Source organism: Mustela nigripes, chromosome 11 (genome assembly GCF_022355385.1).
Source record: "Mustela nigripes isolate SB6536 chromosome 11, MUSNIG.SB6536, whole genome shotgun sequence".
Lineage (NCBI taxonomy): Eukaryota > Metazoa > Chordata > Mammalia > Carnivora > Mustelidae > Mustela > Mustela nigripes.
The window spans coordinates 6,001,433-6,024,587 of NC_081567.1; the positions used below are offsets into that span (position 1 = coordinate 6,001,433).

General features: G+C 44.5%; 1 protein-coding gene across 1 annotated transcript; it reads right to left on the reverse strand.

The window, feature by feature from the left end:
- Nucleotides 1–2,835: 2,835 nt before the first annotated feature.
- Nucleotides 2,836–22,927, reverse strand: KPNA7 (karyopherin subunit alpha 7). The gene is made up of 10 exons (XM_059416024.1): nt 22,862–22,927; nt 21,338–21,466; nt 17,318–17,400; nt 16,613–16,881; nt 14,042–14,124; nt 11,841–12,104; nt 10,159–10,392; nt 8,492–8,674; nt 5,064–5,210; nt 2,836–2,949 (listed from the first exon to the last, which is right to left on the reverse strand). Exons 1-10 carry the CDS (start codon nt 22,925–22,927, stop codon nt 2,836–2,838), a joined length of 1,572 nt encoding a protein of 523 aa, XP_059272007.1.
- Nucleotides 22,928–23,155: the final 228 nt, after the last annotated feature.

Sequence of the window (23,155 nt, forward strand, 5' to 3'; positions counted from 1 at the left end):
CATCCTCCCCCAGTTAAGCTTTCAGATGAAATGTGGTTTTAGGAGAAGTTTGAATGCACTCTCTTGGGACTTTGAGCCAGAACCAGCAGCCAAGCGGTCTCCAGATCCTTGACCCACAAAAAAATGTGTGACCATAAAAAACTAATAGAGTTTTTTTTAAGCTGTTAAGTTTTAGGGAAATTTGTTCTATAACAGATAATACATCAGGGTTTGTAGCTGAGTCTCTGCTCTACCACTTAATAAAAGATGCAAGACATATTGAGTAACATTGTGAGCTCCACTTTCTTTCAGTGGAGACTGATAACCATTTCTGCCACACTTTACCTTCTCAAAGTTATGACTTGCACATCAGAAAATATATGGAGACATTATACAACTAGTAATTTACTAAACCCAAGCTCCCTATTTTGCAGATAAAAACTGAAAGCCCAAAGGAATGTAAAGGATTGACAGGCGAAGCATTAAGGAACAGAGAAATTATAGGACTTGCCTCGGCTTCAACTATTTAGAAAAAGAGCCAGGACCAGACCCCACAGCCCAGAACTTCACATCTGGCTATTTTTGCTACTATGCCTAAAATATCATGTTCTGTTGTCATTAAACATGGTCACCCCATGTTTCAGGAAGATAGGCGACAGGTAAATTGTGGACTGTAGGGTAGACAGGAGAATGGCTTCTCTTCCATGGTACATTACAAGCTTTAGGTAAATGCAAGAGTCATTTGTTCCAGCTTAGCTTTTACATCATAAAGCTGACATTGGGCCAGTTACTCCCTTCTCTCTGTTGCTCTGCCAGTCACCCCAACACCGAGTCCAAGCTCATAGGCAGCCAGCCAGAAGGTGACTAACACCAACTCTTTGCACCTAAGCCTTGTAGGATAGGCAGATAGTTCCTTTTTAAAAAATCTTGCTAGACAAGTTTGTATCAGTATCCTGCAACTACAAATGCTCCTTTGTTATGCAATTTTTGTAAAAATAGTTGACTGGGAGGGGAGAAAAAGGCTAATAGTATTTTGAGTCAACAAGGTCAGGCCATTTGGGCAATGACTAACCTCAACAGGGTTTCAAACTTTTTTTCTCAAGTTATTTTTGTAAAGCACCTCACCTTCTGCCTTCCCCTCAACTTCAGTCTTCTGATGGGGGAGGGGGAGAAGGTGGCATTTAAAATGTTGAAAAAGAATCGGATCTCGATCAGATAAAAGAAAAAAATGTATACATGGACTCAAACTGGAAGGGAAAAACACAAACATAAGTACGGTTGTGTTGATGGGACAGCTGGCTGGCTCAGTCTGTAGGGCATGCGACTCTTGATCTCGGGGTCATGAGTTCAAACTTCACCTTGGGCATTGAGATTACTTAAAAATAATCAATCCAGAACAGTTGTGTGAAATGGTAGAATTATTTTTTTTTCCATTCTTAGTATTGTTTTTAATTTTTAAAAAATTTGTATAGGATTGGGGCACCGGGGTGGCTCAGTGGGTTAAAGCCTCTGCCTTCAGCTCAGGTCATGATCACAGGGTCCTGGAATCGAGCCCCACATTTAATTTAATTTCCATTTAAATAACTAGTTATAATTTAGTTTCTCATCCATGTTTATCAGTTAAGATTCTTCAGTTGCAAGCAACAGAAACTATTTCTGGCTACTTAAACAAAAAAAATTTGTCATAGGAGTATAGAAGAGCAGGGGCTTCTTAAGATTGAGTCCTACATCAGGCTCTGCAATCAGCAGAGTCTGCTTATCCCTTTCCTCTGCTCCTCCCATTCCACTCATGTGCATGTGCTCTCTAATAAATGGATAAATAAAATTAAAAGAAAAAAAAAGTATGGGGGAGCAGACACGATCAAAGGGAAGCCTTGGAGAAGCAGAAGGCAGGTAACCACTGAGAAGGTCTACTCCACAGAGCATAAGGCCCTGCTGCTGGAGTAAATGAACACTTGCCAACAATTTGTTTCTTCTTGCTCAGTCGCTGGGTCTAAGAATTGAAGTCCTTGTTGGGTGGGATTCTGCTTGGTTGGAGATGTACCAAGCTAGGATGTCCAGAACTGATGAATGAAAGAGGGAATTGAAAAGGAGTCTCCGGGTCCTCTCTATTTCCATGTGGAAGAGCAAAACACCGAGGACCCCATCCCACCAGCACAGCTCTGGGCAGCGAGCATCATCACCCCAGAAGTTGATGAGGATCCCTATCAGAAGATCTCATGTCCACTAAATCCTAGATATGTTCTCACCATTCCAGCAGTATTTTAAATGGACTCCCACCCAACTTTCCTCCTCACTTGTCTAGGACCAGCAAAGACCTGCTTTGGCCATGACATTTTGGTGTGATTCTTCAGCACCACAAAAGAACTTAATTTGTATTATTTGAGTGTAGAGGCGGATCAAGTCCAACCCTCCTTAAAACATACCCCATATCCATCACAACACTGCCTAGGATCATTTTCCTACATCCTTCCCATCTTCCTCCTCTCACTCTCCTTTTGACGATCATGCACACAGCTTTCCCTGAAGAATGTTTTGTATTAGCAGGCATACCATGACAATGGAAAGGGGAAAGAAATAGAAGAACGGTGGGTTAAACCAAGTCTACAAAGAGGAAATTTGTCTAGCTAGCTGTAGACCATTCTACTGTTTTCAGGGTCTTCCTTTAAGATCCTTAAAGGTAACCACTAAACCACACATTCTTAGGAAAAAAATTCCATGTGGCTTTAAGACATAAGCAGTTTAACGGCAGTTTTGATAGATGGAGGTGAATGTGTTGAAAATTTTATTAACATTTAGTTTAAAATGCTTTATACCTGTGCCATGCCAAGACATAGAAGGTTCTTAAGTTCCCTGTTAGGGTTTGCTCCTTGGTTTAGGAATCGGGGGGGCTTGGTATTTTTTTGTTAAGCCATTTAAGAATTCATGATCTTGGTCCAGGGCTGGTAATATTGCGCCGCTTTCTTCTCCCTTCAGGGAAGAAGAGACACTATTATACCTGCACGCTCTCAGCATACTACTGCTGCACTGTTGACTCCTTAACATCTTCCGTGGATTAGCAATTTTCTCCAAATCAGCCTCAAGTCTCCCTCAGAGGAGAGGAGCATGGAAAGATTTCTCAGGCTGGATCTTCAATGGGAGTTTGTGTGTATGGTAAAACATACATACCGGAAACTTGCCATCTCTAACTATTGGCTCAGTGGCATTAAGTATGTCCACATTGCTGGTCAATTACCACCATCCATCTGCAGAAGCTCTGTACCTATTAAATACTAGCTCCCTCTTTTCTTCTCTCTCCCAGCTCCTGGCACCCACCATTCTGCTGGAGGTCTGTCTGAGTTGGACCCTTCTAGATCTCTGATGTAAGTGAAAGCACTCAGTATTTGTATTCTCGTCTGGCTTATTTGTAAGTGCAGTTTTGATGCACAGAACAGTGCCCTTATGGTGATTAAGGACACAGCATATGGAGCTGTTACTTCCAAATCAGAAGTCTTTAGCCTGGGGCCATTGGAGGAGTCCTAGAGATCCGAACCTCCTTTAAGAGATGGGTCTCCTAATTCCAAGGTGTTCGTAGGAGCCTTAACCCAGAAGCTGCTGACTGCTGTTCTGAGTCCTCTCTGCTTAGAGAGCATCCTCTTGGTCCCAAACCAGTATAGGCAACACACCACCAACATGGTCCTATTTATTGTATGGCTCCGGATTTTGCTGATTCAAGTTTGATGCCTAATGGGGTGCCACTTTATAAAACCCCAGCCTCCTGGCCACTTAACTTTGAGCTTACCATCTTCCTATGAAAAATATCTAATACAAATGTAACTCAAAACCACAACGAAATAACACTTGACACCCATGAGGATGGCTATGATTAAAAAAAAAAAAAAAGACAAGTACTGGCAAGGATGTTGAAAAATAGGAACCCTCCTGCGTTGCTGGTGAGAATGTAAAATGGTGCATTCACTATGGGTAACGGTATTGTGGTTCCTCAAAAATTAAAACTAGAACTATCCTGCGACCCAACAATTCCATTTCTATATATACACCCAAAAGAACTGAAAGCAGGAATTCGAACAGATATTTGTACAACCATTTTCATAGCAACATTATTCACAATGGTCAATAGAACAGTCCAAGTGAGTATCTATGAGGAATGGATAAACAATATCATATCCACACAATGGCATATACTCAACCTAAAATATAAAGGAGATTCTGGCACACGCTGCAACATGAATGAACCTTGTGGGCATTGTGCTAAGTAAAATGAACTAATCCCCAAAGAACAAATACCATAAGATTCTACTTATGTGAGGTACTTAGAGTAGTCAAATTCACAGAGATGGAAGTTAAATGGTGGTCGCCAGGAGGTGGGGGTGGGGGAGGAAGGATGGCGTTAGTATTTAATGGGGACAGAGCTTCATTTTGCAAAGACAGGAAAGTTCTAGAGATGATGCTGGTGAGCTCTACCTAGCAATGGGAAAGTACTCAAGGACCCTGAACTGTGCACTCAAAAGTGGTTAAAATGGTAAACTTTTATGTTGCACAGTACAATAAAAAGTGGTTTAAAGAAGTGTCTAATGCTCTCTGGTCATTATTCCCTGCTTCCGCAGAGAAGTTAGAAGCCCCGTGAACAGTTTATCCCAAATCCCATCTTCTGGGAAGAGACAAAATGTGTTAAGTAGCAAAATGCTTTTCAAAAGCTGGGCCTGCTTCAGTTGTGTTTCTCAGCAAAGCGAAAAAAAAAAAAAAACCCACACCTCAGCATCATACCCCCTCCCTTACTCCATCCATCTGTCCGTCCCCATCAAAAGAAGCAAGTAGGGGAGTAAAAAAGAGAATAAAATCCTAAACCAGAGACAACAGGACAAGCTTTTATGGGCCTAGAATGGTCTTTCAGGAGCCAGGAAGCTACCATTCAAAGGCAGCCCATTCAACATGGATGGGGGAGAAACTCAGAGCTAAGTCACCAGAGAAGCCGTGTCCGGTCACCCACGTCAAAGAGCAGAATGGGCACCTGCCCGGTCATCACCCATGAAGGTGGCATGCCAGGAGGCATGGGTGCTCCTTTCCCTTCTGAAGTCGCTTACCTCAGAAAAATGGTTCTCGATAATGTTCAAAGCCGTCAGGGCAACCTGCGGGTTCTCGTGAAATTGCAAAGCCTCAATTTTATCAATGCCTCCCATTTCTTCAATCAGAAGACACAGGTTTTCCTTCTCTGAAAGCTGCTCTGCTGCCTGTGGGCATATAAAGAAAAGCAAAACTCTGGGCAGAATCCCTGCAGCAGAGGGGAACTTCACCACTGTAGATTCAGACCAAAGGCTCCTGTTCCAGAATGGCAGCCAAAGTTTCACTGTGCCCTCAAAGATGGCAGGATTGGGACACCTGGCTGGCTCAGTTAAGCATCTAACTCTGGATTTTGGCCCAGGCCATGATCTCAGGGTTGTGAGATCGAGCCCCGTGTTGGGCGCCATGCTGGGCATGGAGCCTACTTAAGATTCTCTCTCTCCCTCTCCCACTGTTCTCTCTCCCCCTCTCTTAAAAACAAACAAACAAAAAAACCTATTTCAGGATCTTTCTCCTCGTTTAGATGTTTATAGTATATGTATTTAGGTTTATATTAATTGCACAAAATACAATTTTTGCCAAGTATGCTGCCCTCCATAAATACATCGCTATTACTGTTTAATAGATATCTCCCTTCTAATTAATGGTAATTGTTGAAAATACAGTTTGAAAAGATGTTCAAGTAATGCTATTTAAATGCAGGTATCTGGCCCTGCCCTCACTGGAAAGCCTTGAGAGGTAAGACTGAGGGGATGCTTAGTAATACCACGGCAAATAACCAAGTCCCTAGAAACAATATGAGTGGATTTAATCCAATGCAGATCATTGGATTTATCATCTAGTGCTATTCCTTCACTCAAACATTTGTACATGTGCCCTGGGCGAGGCCTACAGAACTAGAGATCAAGATGTGATTTAGAAAAGGCCTTTTCATAACTCACATTCTTGGGGAAGACAGGTAAGTAATTATTGCAGTACAGAAAGCAGAATATAGTGGATGATATATGGTTTAAGTTACAGAAGATGTGCGTAAAAGGCTTGGAAAGTAACACATATTCTTTAAAACAAATAAAGAGATTTATTTATTTGACACAAAGAGAGGGATCACAGCTGGCAGAGAGAGAGGGGGACACAGGCTCCCTGCTGAGCAGAGACCCGATGCGGGGCTCAATCCCAGGACCCTGGGATCATGACCTGAGCTGAAGGCAGAAGAGGCTTAACACACTGAGACACCCAGGTCCCCAATGAAAGTAACACACATTCTTGATGAACAGGGCTGTGCCAGGGTCAACCATAGGATAATCATGGCATTCCCCAAACAAGGAGGGACAAGGACAAAGACATGAAGGAATATATGTCGCATATTAGGAAAAGAGGGAGTAATTCAGCTCAACAGCCTATTTCGGGGAATTGAAGAGAAATAAAGAAAAGGCTTTGGTGGCAACTTTGAAGGACTCTGCTCTCTATTCGTGAGCTGTAGTAAGGAAACCTCTTGTGGTTCAAATTAAACATGATTTAGGCCACACTGTCTACCTGATCAGAGTTTGCACTCTGTGTCTAAATCCTGACATACTCCAGTCCTGGCCACAGGTCCGAAATGAGGTTTTTGCCTCTGAAAAAAAGAAACGGAGGCAGAACAAATGTGCTAGGTTAGCCTTAGAAAGAATGCTGGAGAGTGTGGGATGACCAAGGGCGGTCAGAGCTCTGGAGAAGGAGTCTAAATGTCGACACCACAGCACATGGCCCCAAAGTCACTTCAAAGAACTTCACCTACACTCTGCTGCCCATTTGAGACTCATATCTCATCCTCCTAACCTGCTATTTCAGTGCCTCTTGCTGGTCTACCAGATGTGGTTTTCCCAGACTCTCCCAAGGAAAAAAATCCCAAACATTTAGTTCAAATGAAACAGATGAAGTTAAATTTCTATAGCTCACAAGTGTGCTTTCACAAACGTGTTATGTCGTTGTGTCCAACCTTGTCTGCAGGTGGGCCAAGTCTCTCCTCTTCATCTGTGTGATTTGCTCAGTCTTAGTGTCTAATTGGGTGCTGTTTCAGATCTGTTCTTGACTCAGGTCAGTTCTTTCCAAGACAGTTACATGAAAAGGATGCTTAAAGTGAGCTTTTAAAAGGAGTCCCCTGGTGTTACTTTGAAATTTTTCCAACAGCTTAGTTGCATATCAAAGGACCTTAAACAGATGAATATAGCCAGCCTTCAAGATGGCCTCAGATGCTCTCTGCCTCCTGGTACTGAACACCTTGTATAGTTTCCTCTGATGTTGAGTGGGGCTGATCTGTGTAACCAAATGGATGTTGTTGAAATGACTTCCAAGGCTGGGTCATAAAAGTCACTGGGGCATCCACCTTGCCTTCCTAGATCACTTGTTCCAGAGGAAGCCAGCCGCCATGATGTGAAGACATACAAAGGGCCCTAAGAAGAGGACCATGTAGGGACAATGACTTTCCAGGCATATGAGGGAGCCATGTTGGAAGATGACCCCAGCCTCCATCAAGTCTTCAGATGAAACTGCAGCCCCAGATGACACCCCGAGCCTCATAAGAGACCCTGAGCCAGAACCATCCAGCTGAGCTGCCCCCAGATTCCTCACCCTAGAAACTAGGTGAGATAATAAATAATTGTTCTAGACCACCAGAGAGTAATCAATTATGCAGCAATATAGAACTGACACACGGTTCATGAACATAGGCTTTCTGTTGAAATAAAACTCTTCTAGATCTCTAATTCAAGTCTTTCTAGTCAGTTTCAAGATCTATTCCTGTTAACTTCTTGCTGCTCTTTTGAGCGTATCCTATGTTTTAGCCTTCTAAAAGAGCCAGCCGTGTGGTTCACGAACTGCTTTCTCCTGCTTTGAAGGTTTGATTGGTTTCTCCATTTCACTCGGAGTCAGCTGAAGTTCTCCTACACCTTATGTTATCTGGATGCTCTGAGCCTAACCTACCACCTTCTATCCATTCCCTCCCACTCATCTTTGAGTGCTCTTCCCCAGATATCCACAAGACTCTCTCACTTCACTCTTCTCAGGGCTTAGCATAAATGCTCTTCCTGAGACAAGCTTCTCCTGCTGACTGCGTATAAGGGATCACCATTCTCTCCCCACTCTGAGCCATCAGCGACGGCCCTTTTAGCCGCTAAACTCTCAACTCTTGTGTCTGGTTTCATCTCCATTAATACATAAGCTCAATCAGAGCGAAGATGTTCTTCCATTGTATGCTGAGCATCTGAAACGATGCTGGGCACACAGTCACTCCATTGAAAAATGAAGAGGGACCTTTATTAAAAATTCTCTTGTTTAGGTTACCCATAGGATATTTGGCCAGGAGGAGGGCATGAAGGAGTGGAAAGAGAATCCACATGTGAGTTTTAAGAACCAAATTAAATGCCTTAAATTTGGAGACTGCTATTTAAAAATCGATCTGCTTAGAACAGCTCACCTGGAGGATAAAAGAGAGAACATCAAGGATGATTTTAACAATTTTGGTGTCTTGGATGGTAAGCAGATTCACCAGTGGTTCCAGGACGCCAGAGTGGACAAGCTGGATCAACTGGTCTAGGGTGCCTCCAGTTGTGAAGTTAGCTACGGTCCAAACAGCCTCTTTCTGGACTTTAAATTCTCCCTGCCAAAAGAGAACATTTTGAGTCTTTATAGGTCCTAAGGAACTTAAATACAGTGATGCTAACTTAGTTCAATTTGTAGGTAGGCTGGGGACAGCCGGGACTGTCTGTGCAATTTACATGGACCACCTCAGCAACCTGCCTCTAGTTCCTGAGCAGAAGACAGCATCTTTGAGAAGCCCAGAAGCAGGCAGGCAGACTCCCGTGGGGCCTTCGAGGAAGGTTCTAAGTTTTGAAGTAGACTCCCTTCCTTAGGTCGGGTTATGGGAAAAATAGGCATTATGCTTGGAACTTTAGGTTGTAGTGACCTAGGTCAACATTTCTGGTCTTTCTGTCACGGGAAAACTATGGATGAGAAGCTCCCTAGCTACAAAGCTGAGTACACAGAAGCGATCTCAGGGACTGAGCCAGCCCAGAGGTGACAGAGAAAGGCCACTGAAACATCACTCAATGTATCCCTTGCATTTATAAGAAACACTTTGCCCAGACATATGGGAGTCATCTATTGTAGAACCTTCTATCCCCAGGCAGGAGTTATTCCCATTTTATGGCTGGGGAAAAACTGGCTTCAGCTTAAAAACACAAAAACAAAAACGTATCGATTACCAAAACACCATACGGCTCCAAGCCAGTTGTAGTTCAAAGGGCAGTTTGAAATAAGAGTCCTCCTTGACACGTGACTGGATGTTCTGATTAGAATATGTACAGCCTCACGGACGCACACGGGATAGGAAGCATCCGAGGGATTGGACTGAGCCCCTGATTTGAGTGGGGCAGCTGGGAACCCACCATCCGACCTGAGGGCAGGCGTCCTACCAGCAGCTTCTCCTTCCCACCCTGCTCCACTGGCCTTCCTGCTCCCTATAAGACGGAACCACCCCTGGGTGGTGTCACATGTAGAGGATTTAAACAGAGCTCGTCCATTCAAAGGTGACCAAAAGAAATGCTGACGCATAGAAGCTGTCCCCCGGAAGGGGAGTGGGAATCAGGAGGAAGGAGGAAGCCTTACTGTATTTGCACATTGTATCTGGATTTTCAGTGTCTATTCCCACTCTAATTGATGTGATTTTTTTTTTACACTGAAAAGTCCACTTTCTTCAGTGTATCATATCACCATAACCGGATAGGTTTTTCCTCCTAAAATAAAACAACCGCCCCACCTTTGGCAAGTAGAATGGATGGTACATTCTTTTAACACTAAAGATAAGCCAACTATTTACCAGCTCAAGATTTTCCTGACTGTTAGAGCTGTGGGGATCACCTTTCCGTGGAATAATGCCTATTTAGTCTCCTAAATCTTTTACGGGTTATCCCAAACAGGATGCCTCTTCCTTTTTCCAGGGCAAGTTAGGAAACTAAGGTTTCCTCGCTCTGTTGGGATCTCAATTGATTTGCTCCTTAGCCTGTCTCTGAATTCCTGAAGGAGTTCAACACGGGGCTGATTGGAAAATAGCCTTTTGTTGTGGACACACAGGGCACCACTCACATTTTTTAGTAGAGCCACCAAGGGAGGCAGCATGCCGCAACCAATCAGCCGCTGGATGTGTTGGCAAGGCCCTGCAGCCACGTTGCTCAAGGCCCAAGCTGCCTCCTTCTGGATGAAGGCCTTGGGGTGCATCAGGAGCTGGGGCAGCACGTTCAGCATGCCCGCGTCGATGGCCACCTGGGTCTGGTCATCTGTTCCCGTGACAATGTTCCCCATGGTGCGGAGCGAGGGCGTCTGGAAGAACAAGGCTACAGGTATAACCAAGCATTGCAAATTTCTGGGAACAGAACAGGACAATCACACCAGACTCTGCGCATTCCCAAGTGTTCCTCATGCTAGATTCATGGCACTCTGGAAACCCAGGAATAACGATTAAATCCTTGATCCCTGTTAATTCAGCACATCCATGGCCATTTGCATAATTTAAAGGTACTTGCTAGCCTCTCAATAGTTCCAGCTCACGTGAGATAGAGGTCAAGGGATGCCTTTATTAAGAAATAATGCTGCCCCTTTTCGTATCCTTATGGTGGGGGAAAATATCACTAAATTGATTACAGGGTTTATAATGTGATAACTTCTACCGAGTTTGTCTTTAGCACCAGTGTCAAGTTTCTGTTGTATATTTAATTGGAGCTAATGAGATCCCAGTGGCATTTTTTTTTTTTTAATGTATTCACAAACTCCCTCTCAACTCCAAAGGTCCCCAGGATGAGTCTGCAATTGGGCTCAAGACACCCATCCCCTGAGGGCTGACTGTGCATTTTTTTTTTGGTTCGCGTGCACTGTAGTGGCTGCCCCCATGCAGATGGTTCTAGAGTTTTCCTAGCCTTTTATGCTGGGTATCTGCTATTTCAGCGAGAGCTGAAGTAGTGCTACAGGCCAACAGCCTCGGCAGGACAGCTCCAAATGAGTTCTATACCCCCCAGGACAAGCAGCTTTTTATAGATATTCTTATACTCTCCTTCTCCCCTATACTATCCTCAAACTAACCTTGACATCCAAGGAATACTATGCAAATCTAGGCATAGATGATCACGAAGGCTGCATAAATATGTAACATTAGCCACAGAAATCAAAAGGGCCACTCACATTTCAAGGCCTATCTTCAAGAAGCGTATTATGTAAGGGACACGTTTCATATCACAGCAAAGTACTTGATGTTGGTTTCCTTGTTTCATTTTACCTATACTGAAATAGACTAATAAACTGGGGAAAGGATAAGAGGGAATTTTTTTTTAATACTTGAGTAAGAAATTCAAATGTTACACTGAGCTTTATGTTAATACACATGTGTGTGCACGTGCGCGCGTGCGCACACACACATTGTATTAGCCAACTTGTTAACATCCATATGCACAGACCCCTAGAAGGAAAGTCCACAAAAGAATAGTTTACTGGGTAGAGGGATTATTTTAATTTGGTGTCTGTCTAGATTTGCTAGTTATCAGATTAAGACAGAGTAAGTTATTCAACATCCACTAGGACACTGGGTCAAAACAGATTCAAGTCTTTGGCTAGAGAGTAGCAGAGACCTGGGAAATGTAGACAACAAGCTTTGTTCTAGATAAAGTATGAGACCCGACTGTGGAAGACCCTGGGAGAGGCCCTGGTTCAAGGGAGTATGACTCACACATTCTCCTGTGAAGGCCCAGACAGAGACAGACAGGACTGAGGACATTTACCAAGACATTGAGCTCCGAGCTACTCATGAGCTGAACCAGCCTGGGTAGGACCCCCGTGTTGACCACTTGGCTGATGCGCTCGTTGGAGCCATCAGTGAGGTAGGACAGGGCCCAGCAGGTGTCCGAGAGAATTTCGCTGTCTTGGTGCTGCAGGAGGTGGGACAGGACAGGCAACATCTGCTTCACGGCTTTCACGGAAGGGTAAGGGTTCTTGTTTCGGCACAAGTTGGACAAGGTCCACGTGATGTTCCGCAGAAACGTGATCTGTAACAAGGAGAAGTCTTCCAGCATCGGGTGCAAAGGAGGAAAAATGCCAGTGGCTTATGTCCTTGCCATCCCTGATCAATACTATCGACCAGCATGAAGCAAAGCGTTTGAGCTTCACACAGAATCTGTTCTCGATAGTGATACATGCTAAGAAGACTGAGAATGAGGTTTAGGTTTCATACACAAATGTTAGGTGGAAGTTTCCTTGTAGTCTTCAAAAAAGTTCCTCCCCGCCTTGACTGAGTTTATGACCTAATTCATTTTTCACTGACGAAACAAAGGTGAAGCAGAAGTTACTTGGTCTGCCCATTGGTCAGTCACTCTATCGATAACGTGGTAACCACATTCCTGATCTTTGTTGGAGGGTCAGTCCTCCTATCCCACATCTGGATCCCACTTTTGCCTTTGAAGATTGTATCCCCATGATCACTTCTCTCCCACCCCTCCCACACTCTGGGACCCTCCACCTCTCTAGCCATCATCCTGCTTCTATTTTTCCAGAGTCCAGTGTCAAGGATCATCTCTATTCACTGTCTACCTTGCAGCTTCCATTTGTTCTTCCACCCTTTCTAGTCTGATTTCTGCCCCTACTTCTTTGCATTGAGTGATGAAATCAGCTTCTTCCAAGCCACCAAATCCAACAGTGTTGTTTCAGCCTAGAATGGCTGCCCCTCTCAACCATCTTTAGTACCCCTCTTGGAAAAGCTCTTCTTGATATCTATGACACCAAACTGCATTTCTCTTGCCAAACTTCTCGGTCATTTGGGCAGACTCTGACTTCTGATTGTCAGAGCCCTTGAGACTTGGTCCTAGGCTCTACTCTAGGTCAGGGGTTGGCAAACTTTTTCTGCAGGAGGTCAGAGAATAAACACATCCAGCTTTATGGGCCATAGGGTCTCTGTCGCAACTAGTCCTCTCTGCCCTTGTAACATTACGAAAGCCATAGGCAGCATGGGCCTAAATGAATGGCAATGGCTGTGTTCCAATAAAACTTTATTTACAAAAGCAAGCAGCTGGCCACTGCTCTAGTTGATCCTGCCCAGCTGGATGGCGGATGCACGCATAGTCATCCAGACCCGCATTATCCACCCACCTGACATTGCTGCAGTGGTGCCTCTTACTCGCTTCAACTTGATATGTTTAACTAACGCTGATTCCTTTGTCCCCCTCCATCTTCTCCATTTCTCCAGGAGAACAACCTAACCTGAAACCAGAGGGCATTCTTCCTTCTTCCTATCCCCCGGCATCCCAGCTGGCGGCATCCCAGCTCCCTCTGATCTCACTTTACCAGTAGCCAGAAGGGTCTTCCCAAATATCAGATCACTTCACTTCCTGCTTGCCTCTGCCAGCAAGTGGATGTCTAAGTCCTTCACCCCACTTGTCATCTTGCTCTGCGATCTCCTTGCAAACTCCCTGGTCATGCCAGCCTCTTACTTATCCCACCATGTCAGGTTATCTCCTGCCTTGAGGGATGGGTAGTCCCTGGGATTTTAGAAGCTACCTTACCTTCATTTTTGTTTGGGGAAAATCTAGAACGAACATTCACCCAAGGGGGTTCCCTGTTGTTGCCATATCAATCAACTTGGACTCTAAGGTTCAAACCTAGACCCAGTACCTAGGAGCAGAACTGGTGACCCATTAACTCTTGTCTGTGCCCCATGAATGGAGACTTTTCTACTTTTGCAGGATTGAAAGCTTAGAAAAACTTTAATGGACCTCTTCCAATGTTGCCTGAAGAAAAATTAGCACTATAGCCCTTGGGGCCAAATGAGAATCCATCTCTGCCCAATGTGATATTTAGTCCTGGGCCTTACTTCTAACTGCTGGCCTAAGGGGCAAGGCAGCAACCTCATGACCTAGCATTGACTTGAAAGTATTCCCCCAGATTCAGAAACTTGTTACTTAGTTAGTTTTTCTACTTTAAAGATACTTACTGGTATGGTTGATGAAACGAGGGTCAGCAGATATGGAATGGCATTGCTCGAGATAACAAGGTCTCTGAATTCTGGGCCATCACCTACAAATAGATAAAAATGTGACATTCAGGGGTCACCGGGGCGGCTCAGTCAGTTAAATGTCTGCCTTCAGCTCAGGATATGATCCTAGAGTCCCAGGATGGAGTCCCTGGATTTAGCCTCGAATCGGGCTCCCAGCTCAGCAGGGAGTCTGCTTCTACCTCTGCCCTTTACCTTGCTCATGGTCTCTTGCTTGCTCACTCTCTTTCTCTCAAATAAATAAAACCTTTAAAAAAAATTTTTTTTAAAAGAATGTGATATTTGGGGCGCCTGGGTGGCTCAGTGGCTTAAGCCTCTGCCTTCAGTTCAGGTCATGATCTCAGGGTCCTGGGATCAAGCTCCACATTGGGCTCTCCGCTCAGCGGGGAGCCTGCTTCCCCTCTTTCTCTGCCTACTTATGATCTCTCTCCTCTGTCAAATAAATAAAATAAGAATTAAAGATTTTATTATTTATTTGACAGATAGATTTTTTAAACTTTAAAGTTAAAAAAAAAAAAAAAGAATGTGACATTCAAGGGGAGCCTGGGTGGCTCAGTGGGTTAGGCCTCTGCCTTCGGCTCAGATTATGATCCCAGGGTCCTGGGATCGAGCCCCACATCAGGCTCTCTGCTCGGCGGTGAGCCTGCTTCCTCCTCTCTCTCTGCCTGCCTCTCTCCCTACTTGTGAACTCTGTCTGTCGAATAAATGAATAAAATCTTAAAAAAAAAAAAAAAAAAGAATGTGACATTCAAACAGGGAGCAAAAAGAATCCTGAGCTAAATGACTAATTCTCTAAAACCCTGTGTAAAGGGTGAGAAGCCAAAACACATCCCCGGGCTAGTCAAGTACATAGCATAGCCATGAACTAGATCCTGGGTCTCCATCATGTTGGCTGGGTAGACAGGCCAGACGGGAGGAGCAGACACCACACAGCAGCAGTCTGTGGACACATGAAGGAGTCAGCCAATGGGTCCAGGAAGTGCCCTTGAGACTCTAAATGCTGGTGGCACTTCACAACACAGATCTCAGGAAGATGAAGGCTATTGCAGGCCAAATCGTCTTTCCAGGAGACTTCGGCATGGGGTGGAATCTTCCGAATGCAGCTCAGAATCTAGCCTGGGAGGTGGGTCAATGCTAGCTACCTGCTGTCTGCTTCTGAGGTGAGAAAACTGATTTGAGACCTTAGCAGTCTCCATTTTTATTATTATTTTTTTTAATAAAGATTTTTACTTATTTATCTGACAGAGAGAGAGAGATCACAAGTAGACAGAGAGGCAGGCAGAGAGAGAGAAAGAGAGAGAAGCAGGCCCCCCGCTGAGCAGAGAGCCCGACATGGGGCTAGATCTCAGGACCCTGAGATCATGACCTGAGCTGAAGGCAGCGGCTCAACCCACTGAGCCACCAGGCGCCCCTCCATTTTTAATTCTTCAACCATTAAGGCGCCTGGGTGGCTCAGTGGGTTAAAGCCTCTGACTTCAGCTCAGGTCATGTTCCCAGGGTCCTGGGATCAAGCCCCACATCAGGCTCTCCGTAGAGGGAGCCTGCTTCCTCCCCTCTCTCTCTCTGCCTGCCTCTCTGCCTACTTGTGATCTCTGTCTGTCAAATAAATAATAAAATCTTTAATTCTTCAACCACCAAGGCAAGGCATAGGTTACTTTAAACCACCCAATTTTGCCTCTTCTTTACTGAACCAAGCAAAATGAGGGACAAAGTCTCTGTAATAGGTGCTTCCTTTCTGCAAGCATTTAACAAGCAGACTTATTTTATATTCTGTGTTTGCTAATCCCAGTATCTGAAGTCCTTGGAGGTCTAATCATACTGTTTGTTTCTGCTGACTCAGTCATGGTGGGTTGTTGATTCTCTGAACTCGAAACTGCTAATATTTGGTTGATCATAATTTATCAAAATCCTGAGGGACCCAATTGAGTTCATATGCCCCCAGGAGCTTTGTATTTATTTTCAGCCAGGAATCCTGGAGCCTCCAAACCTACAGCACTAACTCTTCATTTTATGCTTTCCTGGACCATGTAGGGAATACAGCATCAAGCCCCAAATTCACGAGGCCATAGTAGGCTTGTCTTTACAGGACAGACTTTTACCCCACATTGAGCAAACACTTTTCTGGTCTGTTCCCTTGGCAACTCTCGCCAGAGGTAGAATTCTTTCAGGCTCCTGGGTGATGCAAGGGTCTGTCCTAAGTACTGCACAGGTCAAAGACTTGTCTTTGGTTCACGAAGCCATTAAGACCTGAGGCTGTAGGACCACAGTATTGACAGATGTCACCAGGCAGCCCATAGCTTTAGTACACACTGCATTATCTATCTGGTCATCGCTTTAATTCAGAGTCAGACTCTGAACCTAACTCTGGATTTTGGAAAAGCCTGTCATACTCTTCCCAGCGTTTCTAGATATTTATACTGAGAATATCAAATCTTTATGCTGCCCAAAGAACCATAGCATGCCAGATGGCTGCCCACTGGTTTCCTCCCCACCCTGAGGAGAGAGTCTCACCTGCGATATTACCAAGAGCCCATACCGCCTGTTCGCACACGGTCATGTGGGGGGAAGACAGGAGCTCAACCAAAGGTGGGATGGCCCCACCTTCCACAACAGCTTGAGTCTGCTCTGAAGTCCCGGAAGCGATGTTGGTCAGAGCCCAGGCTGCCTCAAACTGCAAGCAGGGGTGAGGCGACAACTTCAGGAACTCCACCAGCCTGGGGATGAGCCCTGCTTCAACAATCAGTTTTAGAGGAGGGTTCTTTTCTTGGGACAGCATTTTCCTTTGCAACGAAAAGAGAGGGGGGGGGGAATATAATGACAAGTCATGTGAGGCCGATATTAAGAATCTCCTTTATAAACATTCCTGGCATTCCTAGCTATCAAATGAGACTAACATCTGGGCCAGAGCTCCTTAATATTCTAAAGTCCAACCTATAGCACTTTGCAGTGACAAAGCAACATTTTTCCCTTTAGGTATTATCTATGAGCGGAGATTCCTATAGAGGCCAATTTAAATTAAGCAATTCATCTCTGACAACACTTGCATATCTTAAGTTGTTCTCAAGGACAGTGTAGAGAAACAATTTATTCTTGCTTTTGAATGGACTCGCCTCTTATATCATGTGGGCATTTTGCCAGTGCCACGAAACCAAATAGGCCACTGGAGCTCATTTCTAGTTAGGAATTTATAAACCACAGAAGTCTGTTTGGCAGTACCTGGCTGCCTGGGTGGCCTGGAAACACAGGTCTGGATCTGAGGCATTCACGCCACTGATTATTTCTTGCAGGGTGAGGCTGACCTGCAAGGAGACACATTCAGGTCAGAGTCTCTGCCCACAGGAACCATGAAGGTCATCTAGTCCAGCCATCTGATTACAGGCTGGCTTGGACAGTATCTCCCAACATGCACATTGGTCTACATTAGGGGAGAGAAGAACACTTGGTGGTCTTGTAAGTCTCATGGATCTGTGGGACACCCCCCTTGTTCTGGGGAAGGGTTAATTCCTATCATCACTTGGATCCCCAGCACCTTTTCATCCTGTGCAGTAAGAACATGTTAGGGATAACCAGCAAAAATGGCAGAGGAAGGACTTCCAAAATTCTCTCCTCCATAAAAACAAGAAAACCTACACAAGTAGATCAACCTTCCAAACTCTAGAAATGGACCAAAGGCTTGTAGCCATTTGTTTTCTTTGAGCCAAAAAGAGATTGTTCAAGAAAAACAGCTAATCTCAGGAAGAAGGATTCTAGGGAAAAAAGTGCATCAACATATGAAAGGGATTATACATCATCACCAACTAGAATTTAATCCAGGAGGCAAGGACTGTTCAACATATGAATATCAGTATAGTAGGTCATAGTAATAGGATATAGGGGGAAAGGCACATAATCATCTCAGAAAATTCAGGATAAGCATTTAACAAAATTCAGGCACACTTCCATGAAAATAAACATTCAGCAAGCTGGAAATAAAAGGCAATTTCCTCAATCTGATAAAGCCATCTAATAAAACCCCAAACAGCTAGTGCCATACTTAATGGTAAAAGAGAAAGTTTCCCCTTCAGATCAAGAACAAGACAAGGATGTCCACTCTTGTTATTCAACATCATATTGGAAGTGCTAGACAGATTAATTAGATAAGAAGAAAAGAAGTCATCCAGATTGGAAAAAGAAATAAAATTATTGCTATTGGCAAAATTCTAGAACTTGTATATGGAAGATTAAGGAATCGCCCCCCCCCCCCCCACACACACACACAAATAGAGGTTCAGGTAGTTTTCAGGATTAACATATGAAAATCACTTGTGTTTCTATATACTAGCAATGAACAATCCAAAATTGAAATTAAGAAAATTTTATTTTCAATGACATCAAAAAGAATAAAATACATCAGAACAAATTTAACAAAACTACATGACTTAAATGCTGAAACTATAAAAAAATTAATTTATTAGATCCCCTCTAAAAAATACCCATGATCATGAATCGGAAGACTTAACATTGTCAAGATGGGAATATTCTTATAAACTGATCTATAGAGGGGCGCCTGCATGGCTCAGTGGGTTATTCCTCTGCCTTCGGCTCAGGTCATGGTCTCAGGGTCCTGGGATGGAGCCCCACATCGGGCTCCCTGCTCAGCAGGGAGCCTGCTTCCCCCTCTCTCTCTGCATGCCTCTCCGACTATTTGTGATCTCTCTCTGCCAAATAAATACCTAAAATCTTTAAAAATAAATGAAATAAAATAAAATTCATATGGAAATGCAAGAGATCCCAAATAGCCAAAATAATCTTGAAAAAGAAGATTATTCTTGGTTGGAAGATACTTCAAAACCTATTACAAAGCAATCAAGTCTGTGTTGTGCTGACATAAGAGAAACATATTGATCAATGGAAAAGAACCCAGAGTCCACAAATAAACTCTCACATTTACAATCAACTGATGTTAGACAAGGGTTTTAAGACCGTTCAGTGGGAGAGAGGATGGCATCATAAGGCATCCAGGACAATGAAGTTGGACCCCTACTCACACCATTTACAAAAATTTACTCAAAGTGGATAAAAAGGTCTAAACATTAAGCTAAAACCATTAAACTCTTAGAAGGAAACTTAGACATACATCTTTGTGACCTTGGAGCACTCAAAGGAGTCTTAAATAGGATATCCAAATCACAAACAACCAAAGACAAAAGTAGACAAATGGAGCAGTTACAAAATTTAAAGCTTCCATGCTCCAAGGATTCTACCAAGAAAATAAAAAGACAATCCACAGAATAAGAGGAAATATTTGCAAATCATATATCTGGTAAGGGTCTAGTCTCCAGAGTAGACAGTATAAATAACTCTTACAACTCAACGATAGGACAACTTACTTAAGTTTAAAAATCAGCAAAGCATTTGAATGGACATGTCTCCAAAGAGATCTAAAAATAGCCAATAAGCGCATCAAAAAATTATCATCAGTCGTTAGGAAAACATATCAAAAGTGTAACCATATAGCCCTTTGAACCCACTAGATGGCTATAATCTGAAAGCAGACAACAACAAGCGTTGGCAAGAAGGTCAGAATGTACAAAGGTACAGCTACTTTGGAAAATAGCCTGGCTACCTATTTGTTTCCTATTGTTACTATAAAAATCACCACAAATTTAGTGGCTTCAAACAAGATATTCTCTTATAGTTCTGGAGGTCAGAAATTCATGATCCGTTTCACTGGACTAAAGGCAGGTCTGGCTCCTCCTGGAGGCTCTAAGGGAAGACTCGGTCTCCTTCTTTTGTTCAGCTTCTGGTGGGGCCACCTCCGTTCCTTGGCTTGTGACCCTCTCTTTCCATCTTCAAAGCACAACATGTTAATCTCTGCTTCGGTGGTCCTCTCACATTCTGCTCTAACTTGTCCTTCATCCTTATTGTAAGGACTGATGTGATTACACTGGGCCCATCCAGCTAATCCAGAATAATGTCCTTTTCAAGATCGTTCACTTAGTCCTACCTACAAAGTCCCCTTTGTCACACAAGGTAACATTTACAGGCTCTGGGGATTGGGAGATAGAGCTATTTGGGGAGGGGCATTATTCAGTGTACCATAAGCAGTTCCTCAAAGAGTTAAAACAGGGTGATCATAGGACGCAGCCATTCTACTCCTAGGTATACTCAACAGAATTGAAAACACGTCCACTCAAATACTTGAGCAGCGTTATTCATAATAGCCAAAAAGTGGAAACACAAGCCCACTGACCAATGAATGGATAAACAAAATGCGGTATATCCGTACAATGAAGATCTTTTTTTTAAGATTTTTTTTTTTATTTGAGAAAAAGAGAAAGAGAGCACAAGATGGGGAGGGTCAGAGAGAGACGCAGACTCCCTGCTGAGCAGGGAGCCCAATGCGGGACTCGATCTTGGGACTCCAGGATCATGATCGAAGCCAAAGGCAGTTGCTTAAACAACTGAGCCCCCCAGGTGCCCCCATATGATGGGGATGCTATAAAAGGGATAAAGTACCAACGCATGTTACAACACGGACAAACCTTGAAGACATTACTCTCAGTGAAAAAGCACATATGGCAACTTAGAGATGGTGTACAACCATTCTGTTTGATGACCACAGCGCATCATTGGATCCACTTGCCGGACTGAACTCATCTCTGTCCCATCAGAGTCCCGACCGCAGTCAGGTGCAATGATGCACGTGGATGGCTAAGATCGGACACAGATGGTGGCAGATCACAAAAGGCATGTAGAAACAAGGCTACTGGAGTCAAAGAAGAGAAACTCCCCCATCAGGACATTCCAGAAAAGATCTGAAAAACAATGTTGGCCTGCAAGTCAACCCAGAACTTACAATGAGGGAGGTTGGGGTGGATGGTGAATAGAAGTTGGAGGACAGCACTCAGTCCCAGACAAGACTTCATGTTTAGCGACTGGATTCTTCTAACTGAGAAAGAACATTTGTAACCCCTCATTTCCTATTTTGGCCCAAGTAGTAGCAAGTGAATTTCCATTAGAAGCCGCACCTTGTGTATTGCTCAGAACATCGATCTCAGATCAGTCACAAACCTAATAGCCCTTCAGCTTTCCGAAACCCACCAGTTCAGCTCGAGTCATCTCTCTGCCCCTCTCCTCAAAGACCCTCCATTAGAGCTTGCAAGTGCTGAATCTATTACACATTTTCCAGCCAGAGAAACTTGCTAAGGATGTATTTCACACCCAACTGTCCTGAACACCACATTCCCAACATACCCCTTTGGTTAGCTCTCCAGAAGCTGGTTCAGGGGAGAAAATGGTGATATTTCTTCTCTTTAAGGCCTGCTCATCTTTCTTGGCCTTGCGGAGTTCCAGGCTGACTGCCATGCGCTGGTGCCGCCGGATCTAGTGAGGAAAAGAAAGAACTGGAGCCCTTAGAGAGCAGGGACTCAGGTTCTCACTACATTTCGCTTTTAGCACACACTTCAAAGTGTCGGATGTCACTTTTACAGATACAACAGGCTGGAAGAGTTAAGATCACACAGTAAATAGTCTCAGCATGGTGTACCTCTTCCACTTTCTCCTACTATACCATGTCCCCCAAAATTGTCAACCTTCTTCCCAAAGTGAGGGAAGACCTATAGTTTTGGCAGGCCAGGATGCTCTCGGCTATAGAGCCATCTGAGCAAAGCATCCCATTGCCCCAAGTCTGAGCCCATCCTCCGCAGCGCTGATTAGTCCCTGAGGAGCAGGTCTGGTCTGGGCCTCCCATTTGTGGGGATCCAGGTGGGGCTGGGGGTCTATGAAGTCTAGGAAGACATGCCCCACATGACCCTGACCATTTCCATCATTAGGGATCCATCTACAGGTCATTCAAGCCTTGATCCAGTCCAATCCCGGGGGTTTTACTTGGAGGCCAGACCGAGGGAGATTATAGTTAAAAACAAAACAAGTGGCGCCTGGGTGGCTCAGTAGGTTTAGCCTCTGTCTTTGGCTTGGGTCATGGTCTCAGGGCCCTGGGATTGAGCCCCACATCGGGCTCTCTGCTCAGTAGGGAGCCTGTTTCCCCCTCTCTCTCTGTCTGCTGCTCTGTCTACTTGTGATCTCCCTCTCTCTGTCAAATAAATAAATAAAATCTTTAAAAAAAAAAAAAAAAGAAATACCCTTTTTCCTGGATCAGAAGAAACGCAGACATTATTAGCATCGAGAATCCTGGGGGGAATGATCTCTCTTTTTTTTTTTTTAATATTTTATTTATTTTTTTGATAGAGATCACAAGTAGGCAAAGAGGCAGGGAGAGAGAGCGAAAGGGAAGCAGGCTCCCCGGTGAGCAGAGAACCTGACGCGGGACTCAATCCCAGGACCCCAGAATCACGACCTGAGCCGAAGGCAGCGGCTTAACCCGCTGAGCCACCCAGGCGCCCAAAGATCTCTTCTTTAGATCTCTATTTTTGCCATATATGCTTTGTCGTCCCCATGTCCTGATCCTTCACTCCATTTTTTTTTTTTTTTAAGAGAAGTGTGCACGTGCTTGAGCATACGCGCTCGTGAGCAGGCGAAGGGCAGAAGAGGGCAGAAGGAGAGGGAGAGACTCTCAAGCAGGGTCCATCCTCTGTGCAGAGCCACTGGGGCTCACTATCACCTCCCTGAGATCACATCCTGAGCCAAAATCCAGAGCTGGACGCTAAACCGACTGCACCACCCAGGCGCCCCCAACCCCACCCCACTCGGATGCATTTCGACCATGAGACTTTCACGGCTCCGCTCCTCCACCGACTGGAGCGGTGGCTGGGTACTCACAGATGCATCCTTGCCCCGGTACTTGAATTTTCTCAGCCTCCCTTCTGGAGCGTCTAAAGTCGGCATATTGACGGGAAGCAGTAATCCACCTGCAGGTAAGACAGTTGCCAGAGACGGTCAGTGCCCAGCATGCGGGTGCCTATGTCATCAGCCGTCCTTGCTGTAAGCCCTGGAAGGTTTCACAGTGGGTAGGTGAGCAGATGGGAGAAGTCCGCTTCCATAGGCATCACCACACTGGCTCAAGAGGCGACGAGCACCATGGGAACCAGAGGAGACCAGCCCTGGGCGGCAGGA

Excerpts from the sequence above, each read along its gene's own strand:
- KPNA7 (XM_059416024.1), bottom strand. The coding sequence starts at position 22,927 with ATGCCGACTTTAGACGCTCCAGAAGGGAGGCTGAGAAAATTCAAGTAC. Across the intron at positions 17,401-21,337 it reads CTGGAGAGCTAACCAAAGGG|GTCAGCCTCACCCTGCAAGA; the intron begins GTATGTTGGGAA and ends GTCTCCTTGCAG. Across the intron at positions 14,125-16,612 it reads GGCTCTTGGTAATATCGCAG|GTGATGGCCCAGAATTCAGA; the intron begins GTGAGACTCTCT and ends ATCTATTTGTAG.